The 9,827-nt window shown below is 37.1% G+C and overlaps 1 protein-coding gene across 1 annotated transcript; it reads right to left on the bottom strand.

The window, feature by feature from the left end:
* Nucleotides 1-8,797: 8,797 nt before the first annotated feature.
* Nucleotides 8,798-9,821, bottom strand: LOC110033461. The gene is made up of 2 exons (XM_020737445.1): nucleotides 9,797-9,821; nucleotides 8,798-9,260 (listed from the first exon to the last, which is right to left on the bottom strand). Exon 2 carries the CDS (start codon nucleotides 9,197-9,199, stop codon nucleotides 8,798-8,800), a length of 402 nt encoding a protein of 133 aa, XP_020593104.1. The 5' UTR covers nucleotides 9,200-9,260; nucleotides 9,797-9,821.
* Between the last annotated feature and the right edge of the window lie 6 nt (nucleotides 9,822-9,827).

Consider the following 9,827-nt stretch of genomic DNA (forward strand, 5'->3'; position numbering starts at 1 on the left):
ATAATGAGGGAAGGCTGCAAGGAAGGGGCAACAGGGTTGTAAGGTGCAGGTTGGGCGACTGAACAACAAGGGTAGGCCATAGGGAAGGGCGACAGGGTGCTAAAATGAAATATGGGGTGGCCGGTGGTGGAGGAGGGGTTGGGTAAGGGTAAAAGGGAAGATATAACACCACCTCGAAGTAGGATACAACCGAAGCACCACCACATCTTTAGTGCAAATCTAGAACAAGGAGAACAACTCCACCCATGAATTTGAAATCTGCAAACAACAAAATGTGAGCCCTAATTCTCTTAAAACAACAAAATATAGACTCCTATTGGTGGAGAAAAGGAAAGTACGAAAGGAAACTCCTCACAAAAAGAAGGGGTGGGAATACTCCAAAAAGTAGCCATTAAGGGCTTTCCATAAGGATAAGAGTGCATTAGGAGGGGTGGTGGTCCTGTCGCCTCTAGGAATTGCGATTTGATAGTCTCCTCTCCTCTACAGGCTCTGCGATTTGTCCCCTTGGACCATCTGTGGGAATATTGGCCAGCCGGCTAGCGTGTTTTACCGCCTCGTGTCAGGGTGTCTTTTGTGCCTGCGTCATAGGCTCTTAGGCATTGGTGTTGTTGTTGGCTTCTTATATGACATGAATGCTATGCAAGCAAGCTCCATGCTCAACAATGCAATGATGTTAATCTGCATTGTTGATGGCCCGATTATCGATGCACATCTGCCACGATTCGTCATTTTTTGGCACTATCAGGGCAGGAACAACACACAAGCTGGTGCTTTCTCTGACTAGGCCCCTTGTGATGAGATCTTGCACCTGTTGTTGTATCTCTTTGTACTTCGCAGGCTTCAATTTGTAGGCTAGTCGGTTTGGTAATACTGATGTTGGTATAAGGTCTATGGCGTGTTGGATGTCCCATAGTGGTGGTAACCCCTCCGACAGACTGTTGGTCATAGCATCCCAGAAGTTTTGTAGTAGTGGTTGCAGTAGTGTCGGTACCTCTCTTTCCTCCTCGCTTCCCTCCAGGAGAACTAATGTTGATACTATGGGGGCATCTCTAACTGATTACATCGCTCCTGCCTTTTGTATCCTTAGCTGGTAGCAAAATGATATGTTTCCCATCTTTCCTGAAAGAATAAGTGTTCTTGTAACCTTCATGTTGTGTTTTGCGGTCAAACTGCCAAGGGCCACCCAATAGAATGTGGTAGGCATCCATTGGAACCACATCATATCATACTTGTTCCTATAGCTGGTCTTTGATGGAAAAGTCAATTAGGCACTGTTGATCTACACATATTTCATTTCCCTTTTTAACCAGGTAAGAAAATATGACTAGGAATGCTTCTGCGTGTCCAATCCCAACTTTTTCAACATGAGCGTGGACACCACATTCTCGCAGCTCCCACTATCGATGATCAGGTTGTAGACCCTGCCCTTGACGGTGCACTTGGTGCAAAAAATACTATGCCCTAACAAGGATTGGTCTCGTTCTGTCTTGGACTGCAGTATTTGTCAAACGATTATGCTTCTCCCTCGTCTCCATGGAGTCGAAGCTCTTCTTCTGAACTATCCCCTGACTCCTCATTGATCTCCTTGGCGGTGCACGTATCTGTGAGTGTGACTCGTTGGTAGTTGGAGGCTATGTGACCGTAGCCGTGACACCTAAAACATTTTCTAGCTTGAACTATATTGGAGGAGCTATTTTTCTTTGGCTTCTTTCCACTTTGATCTTCTTATCAGTTCTCTATCCAATTTTGTTATTTCCTCCTGAGACCCTTATCGATTGTAGAAGTTGCAAGTGACTTCTTAGCTGAAGATGGTGGTTTAAAGGACAATTGTTGTCTGCTTTGTTTCTTCTACCTCTCCGCCTTCAAGGCTAATATTTGGACATCCCCCAACGTCCAGTTTAGTTGTAGCTGTACCACATTGTTAATGGCGGACTTCAGACCCCCGTGGTATCTGGCTATCATATGCTCCTTTGGCTCTACCATCTTACACTCAGCTGCAAGTGGTCGAACTGAGTTGTGAACTCCTCAACTGCAAGATCTTGTTGCTGTAAGTTGTGGATTCTTAGGAACATGTCCTAGCGATATTGCGGTGGGAGGTATTTCTTTTGCATTGCCTTCATCTTCTCCCACTTAGTTATTTTCTCATTGACTTCTTTTTTCATTTGCCTTTGTAGATTTTCCCTCCATAAGGAGCATTCTTTTTTAGTTTAATGGCAGCTAGCTTGACTCGTTTGTCCTCTGGTACGTCTTTATACTTGAAAATCCTTTGAACTGATTGCAGTCAACCGATAAACTCACCGGTGTTCATGCCTCCCTCAAATTATGGGAGGTCAATCTTGATGCCAAAGTCCCGCTTGCCCCCATAAGCAACCTTTTCTCTCTACCTCCTCTAGTATTAGATACAAAAACAACGTGGTCAATATTCTTTGTCACTATGATCTTCCATGTCTTCCCCTTGACTCACCCGATCACAATCGAATGTAATATCTTCCTGATTCCCTTCATCCTAATCTTTGTTGGAGATGACAGATTTCTTGTTAAATCTCTTCCCAAGTATAGTTTGATGTATCTTTGTTGGAGATGACAGATTTCTTGTTAAATCTCTTCCCAAGTAGAGTTTGATGCATCTCTCCGTAATGGCATGTCTAGGGTTGAGAATTGGAAGGAAAAAAATTTCGTGGAGGTGGCTTGGATAAGAGCAGATGTTAGGAACCCTAGGATAGGACTAGAGTTAGGCTAGCTCTGTTACCAAATGATACCAGAACTAGTCAGAATTTATCGGAACACAAAAGCAAACTTTTATTAATATAGAAATAGGGTTACAACATGACACAATGAAAAAGGAAAAACAACGACAGAACAATGTTCGACTAGGGCCCGAAAGAGAAGATCCGCACGGGGGGGATCGACAACATAGTGAGGGTATGAGGAAGAGTTGGTGGCTGTGAGGTCGGTTAGGAAGGGGTTCATAGTCAGGTAGGCGGGTCGGTGTTCTGGTTGGAAGGTGGGACAACAATAATAGGCTGCATAAAAGGGGCAACAGGGTGTTAGGGTGCAGGTCGGGTGGCTATACGGCGAGGGCAGGCTGCAGGGAAGGGGTGGCAGGGTGTAGAATGCAGGTCGGGTTGTGGACAACAAGGATAGGCCGTAAGGAAGGGCGGCAGGGGTTGGAATGAAGTATGGGGCGGCCGACGACGGAGGAGAGAGGAAAAGAAGGGTTAGGAAAGGGTAAAAAGGAAGATACAACACCACCTCGGAGTAGGATACAACTGAAGCACCACCACCTCCTCTGATACAGCCCTAGAGCAGGGAGAACAACTCTACCTAGGAATTTGAAATCTTCAAAAACCGAAAAATGAGCCGTAGTTCTCTGAAAACAACATTATATAGACTTCTATTAAAGGAGAAAAGGAAAGAAGTAGGAAATAAAACTCCCACAAAAGAATGGGTGGGAATACTATAGAAAGGAGCTATTAAAGTATTTCCGTAAGGAGTGCATGAGGGAGGGAGGGGGGGGGTGGTAGTCCCGCCGCCTCTAGGGATTGCATTTTGATAGTTTTGTCTCCTCCATAGGATTCACCATTTTTCTTCTTGGACCGTCAGTGGGAATATTGGCAAGCTGGTTTAGCCGGCTGACGCGTTTTATCGCCCCGCGTCAGGGGCGTCTTCTGCGCCTGCGTCATAGGATCTTAGGCATTGGTGCTATTGTTGGCTTTTTATATGGCGTGACTGCTACGCAAACAAGTTTCATGCTCAACAATGCAATGATGCATAAAAATAAACACATTTTTGAATAACATTCAAATGTAAGTTGATAAATATGTGTGCTATTGTTGAGTTTAAACTAGCCATATAATTTAACTATTATGTTTGATGCTCCAAGTAATATTCAAATTTGTAGCCAATTTCTTGATGCCATCTGGTGTCTTCCTCTACCTTTTTTATATATTCATTATACCCGCTCCTTCAGATATTAAACCTGCTTAGCTAGTGTCTTTAAATGCCTTATCTTGGAAGATGATGGGGGTGTGTGGTTGGGTAGAACTCTCATAGACTCAAAAAGATCTAAACCCACAAGACCTGATTTTTTACCTGGTTAAAGTAGTCCAATGTAATTATTCTTCTAATGGATCTCCTAAGAGTACTATCTCAACACATAGTTGATAGATCAACAAGGGGTGCATAAAGCCTAGAGTAGTCATCCTCTTCAACATATTTAAAATAGAATTCTAAATAATTTTTCTTGCATTTATTGATATCCCCTCCTAGAGAGTAAAATTTTAGATAGTTTTATTCTTTGATCATCTCACTGTTATTTTCACTTGATATCAGCTTAGCAGAAGTGAAATAATTTTATACCTTTGCTTCAACAATCATGCCTGTGGTAGGTAAACTCTAATATATCCTCAGTTATCTTCCACTTTCCATGAGATTCAGACTAGTCAGAAAACTAACAATCTCATCAAAGTTATACCTTTGCTTCAACAATCATACCTGTGGTAGGTAAACTCTCTAATATATCCTCAGTTATCTTTCACTTTCCATGAGATTCAGACTAGTCAGAAAACTAACAATCTCATCAAAGTTAGGGTGCTCATTATATTAGCAAGTATGCTTGTCATTCTCAACGTTTGTTTTTTTTAACTTGTACACCATGTTGATAAATACACTATCAAAGGGCATCTACTTCCCTTCTGACAAAAGCTTTCAAGTTATAATGTTGTTTAGCATTAGCCAAGGCTTCTCTAAAAACAGGAACTACAACCCATCTGGAATATTACTGAAAGTTAATCAACCACTCTCGTTAATCATTCTCTATATCCTCCTTCTAGGATTGATGAATCCTTGCACATGAATAAGGTTTTTATTCACTATAGAATTTGAAATATTACTGAAAGTTAATCAACCACTCTCGTCTATATCCTCCTTCTAGGATTGATGAATCCTTGCACATGAATAAGTTTTTTATTCACTATAGAATTTGTAATCAAGATTTATTGTTTGGGACAACTAACCATAATAATCTACTCTCTATTTCTATGAACATGGTTCATTTCATGATGTCTAGAGTTGTCTATACTATGGTGGACCACGCACAGGATTTTGAATTGCTCAGTTGTGATATAAAATGAAGAATTCATAAAAAGGACTTAAGGTCAAGACGAGTACGAAATGCAAGTTCCCTCTTAAGGGCGATAATCCTCACAAGTCAGATCCCTCATTTCGTGCAATGGGTGCAACTTTGAGGGAGAATGAAAAGAGGTAACACTATGATCATATGGTTCACCTAATCGTCAAGTTTTTTATTGATATTTTATTTAGTTTTCTTATTAATTATATGCATCCAAATGCAATTGCTATGGTGTGGTATGCATATATATATATAATATATATATATATATATATATATATATTTATTTATTTTATTTTTTGTTTTGGTCATGAGTTTTGTTGCGTGGCACAAAATTAGTGGTGGTAAAGTGATAAATTAATGTCTCAGTTTTACACGAAGATCTGACACACATATAATAGATTTACGTAGAAAAATCCCGGAAAGAAAAAAATTGCGCGGCCTAACTTAGTAAAAAATAATTCAATGTAAGTGTCCAAGTCTAAAGATATTTCCATTTTCTCGCGATACAATTTTTCGTTGGATCTTTTGGTTTTTGGGATGAAAAATTCTATAAATAATAGCTCACTTTACTCTTGTGATCAATATCATACATTAAATTTTTTTTATTATTTGATAATTAATATCTTATTTAAATGGAGACTAGGAACAATCCTTTGGAAGAGTGATATGATAAAGGAAAGAAAGGTGAAAAGCTAATTAGTTTGAATTCAAAATAATTGTCATAAGCTATTCGGTTTATTTTAGTGGACTCATTTATGTGTTGCAAATTGATCAATGAGTTTATAGTCTAAATGATCAAACTATATACAAATTTGTTTGTGTTGTAAGATGATTATAATTAAAAAATAATAATTGTAACAAATGTGGTGGTTTAAACAACTACAAATCATAGAAAAAAATACATTTCTCCTACAAATTTATTCATAAATCACTATTCGAACTTTTTGTGGAGAATGACATCGCAGTATTAGAACCACTATTGATTTTTAATTTTTGAAGTTATTATTTGTTATGGTGAATTAAAAAGAAATTATTTTTTTAACATTTTTAATATTTTAATGGTAAAGTTTTTAGATTTAGTATATTTTATATTAATATTTGTTTTAAATAAATCAGATCAGAAGCTAATGAGGCGAGTCGATGCTAGCTTGAATTTGACTTGTTAGCTTTTTGAGCTCAGTTCATGAGCCACTTATTGAACCAAGCTTGAGCTGGCTTACAATTCGATGTGACTCACTTGCATCCCGCATTTTAAAAACACGAGCGAAACCGGCCGATTCAACTGGTTCTTTCGTGAACCGGTCAGTGGTACAGTTCTGGTAGGGCTGAAAAACGACTCTGCATCGAATAAAAAAGAACTGGCTAGAACTGACAATTGAACCGGTCAACCGACCGCCATGCAACTTTTTATTTTATGCTATATTTTTATTGAGAATCAGAAAAAATTGTTTGAATCTTCTAATCATTCTCAGCTTCATTTTCAACTTTACCTTTTGCGAATTTGCATGACTATTTGTCTATTAACTTTTCTTTTTTATTATTTTATATTTTCTTAATTACGCTTCCCTCTTGTTGACTTTTCATACTGAATTTCATCTAATTTTTGCGTCCTTCAAATTATATTTAATATTTTTTTCTTACATTTATGATGTTTCCCGGCTCAACCTCTGATTTAACCCCAGTTCAACCTTTGAACCTTAAATCAACTCATCTATCGGTTTAATGTCCGATCCGATTTTTTAAACCTTGCTTACACCCCTAATCAGAATAACCAAACAATTGAAAATAAATTAAAACCAAAATGATCCAAATTGTAACGAGAAACCCTAACTCTTATGTTATGTATTCTTAAACTGAAAATCAAATTGGAACTGAACACTGGTTTTTATTTAACTTGATTTACTTTAACAATGTTTTGGTTATGATTTCCTGTTTAATTTGATTGGTTTGGTTTAATTTTAAATAAAGCTTGGATTGACACCAAAGTGATCCTTGCATTCTCTAATAATGAGTGAATGCAAAGAAAATTTTTTTGAGATCTTGACATTTGATATGATTTATTTTTTCTAAATCAAATTCTACCAATTTCTTATGTATTTACATGTCAAAAACATGAAATTTGCTTTTTATATTTATACCACCCAAATTTTTGCATCATATAAGAAATGCCACCCTTTAAACTCTTAAAAAATAAAAATGAGATACACCTTTAAATGTGAAGGTAAGGTGACATATATGTAAAAATTGAGTTTACTAGTTGGTTATGTGAAACATAAGAATTGAGTTGTATGTGTGCAATGATCTTTTTGGGGCAGCGGTACGGTGGCGATGTTGCTTCACACCACAATTTTGTCTTTTTGAGTAAACTACATTTTGACAGCTTTTTCAAAAAACTATCGCTAAAATCTGCGTTTTCCCGCCACTCATGACTATGTGCGGTTGTAATTTTTTAGCTGCGGACTGATTTTAAAATAAATAAATAAATTTTAAATAGCCACCGCAGTTTTTTAACATCAGATTATTATACAGCAGTTTCACAGTTGTTTTCAATAAGTTTCAACTGTCCCAAACAGATCCTAGATCTTCCTTATTTGTAATGTTTGAATAAAAATCTACTTTGCTTGCTATTTAAGGATAGTTTAACAAAAAAAATTAGAGAGTTACTAAACAATCTATTGTTATGATACTTTTTTTTTTCATTGTGGTAATATTCATACGTTTTGCAAATTTATGAAGATATCATAGAAAGATAAAAATGATACCATAAGAATTATTTGCTGAGAGTTTTTAGAAAAACAAAAAGACTTGAAATATGATGAATAGTATAACACAAAAATATCAATAATAGAATTATAAAGTTGAGAGGATATGTTATACATTTGGGAAGAAATAATTTGGTATCAAAATTTATGAATGAAAAGGGTTTTCAAGTTTGTGATAAATAACTAAATATATAATAATGAGGTGCAAATATAAAAAAAAAGATAATGCAATGAAGGCTTAGAAAAATTACAAAAGTCTTGATGATTCATCAAAGAAGATTTTTTTATCCTATTAAACAACTAATCACTTATAACTCCAATAAAAAACAAACTCATTCCAAAATAAAAAAGATTTATATACATATCGCTCGATTCTTATGCATTTAAACATTCAATTTTTATATATATCATTTTATACATGCATGAAAATACATATTTCAGTTTCTAAGAAATTAAATAGTGATATTTTTTTATATGATATGAATAATATGAGTCATATAAATATAAAAAATGTGATGGTATGTATCTGTATGTCTTATAACAGACTTCACTAAGTCATTTCCTTCCTTCCCATTCGTGTGTGACGTAAAAATATAATCCACACGAATCCGCATGCATGCAAACTCTTTGTACCACGTGTATATCATTATTCTATGATAGCTCTGCATGTAATATTCTCTCTGGCCTAACAATGAATAATAATTTTTGCAACAAACACTTCTTAAGCACATTGAAATCCATTAAAAAACTAGCCATTATCAATTCCCCAACAAAAGCAAGAAAAACTCCCACAGGTTTCTCCTTCCTTCAACATAAACATATCAAACACAAAAATATTCAAAAAAAAAAATCACATAAATCTCTGCTCAAACACATAAATCTCTGCTCAAAAAAGCTCCCCTCAGTGCCACATGTCCTTCTCAAATGGCGTCCACCCATGACTCATTTGCTGGCATGAATAAAACTCATTCTCGAAGTAGCCCCCATTCCCAGAACTCCTCCCACCTGGACACCCAGAATCACCCAACCCTAAGAAATCCTTCGTCATCCCTCCACTCCTCCTCTCCCCCATCTCAGCTCCCAGAAATAATGGACAGAGTGATTCATCACTGAGGCTGCTTCCCGACATATCTGCTGCCCGTTGCAGCAACGCAGAAGCAGACATGAATGAGGAGTCTCCAGAAGAAATCTGTGGGTTAGAAAAGATTAAATTTTCATTGCTGAAATGCATGTGGGAGAGAGATCTCAGATCAGAGGAGGATAGGTCTTGGGGAACCATGGCTGCCAGACTATTATTAGCCATGTAGCTCTCTTCATGCGCCAGAGCTTCGCAGAAGGCTCGGTGAGTTACAAAGCTATCCTTCCTGCAGCGTGAGGGAGAGATACAGCAATGTTAGTATTCTCGGCTGACTAAAAATAGGGTCTGTTTGGGGAATTGTGTGTTTATGAATGTTATTTGGAGGGTATTGCATGGTTATGTCATTATTTTTGAGATAACTCCAATGACAAGAAAAAGATAAGGGTTGAACCGCGAAATGTATTGATAAGTTATTGGAAGATTATTGAGATGTTATTGGGGTTAATACCCCCAATAACCTCTTAATAACCCCCAATAACTAAGTTATTCGAAGGTTATTCGGGGTCATATGCACGCAAAATTGTGTGTGTATTAGGTACGTAAATAGCGCTTCTGTTTGGGGAGCTGCAGCTTATTCAGTTTATCTAGATAAGTTGGTTTTTTGTTTGGTTTGTGCGCTTGGAAAATAATTGATTCTGGAAAAATGTTCATTCTACCACCGTTCTGGATAAACTGTTTAGCTGTTAGGTTTGTGCGTCCGAAAAATAGTTAATTTTCGGCCACTATATCTGAGGAAGAAGATATGAAAAATGAAAATAGTACCTCGAGAAAACGGTTCCGCAGCCACAGCGAT

This window comes from Phalaenopsis equestris, unplaced genomic scaffold (assembly GCF_001263595.1).
Source record: "Phalaenopsis equestris unplaced genomic scaffold, ASM126359v1 Scaffold001187, whole genome shotgun sequence".
NCBI classification, from domain to species: Eukaryota; Viridiplantae; Streptophyta; class Magnoliopsida; order Asparagales; family Orchidaceae; genus Phalaenopsis; species Phalaenopsis equestris.

Coding starts and splice junctions, on each gene's coding strand:
- LOC110033461 (XM_020737445.1), bottom strand. CDS start 9,199: ATGGCTAATAATAGTCTGGCAGCCATGGTTCCCCAAGACCTATCCTCC.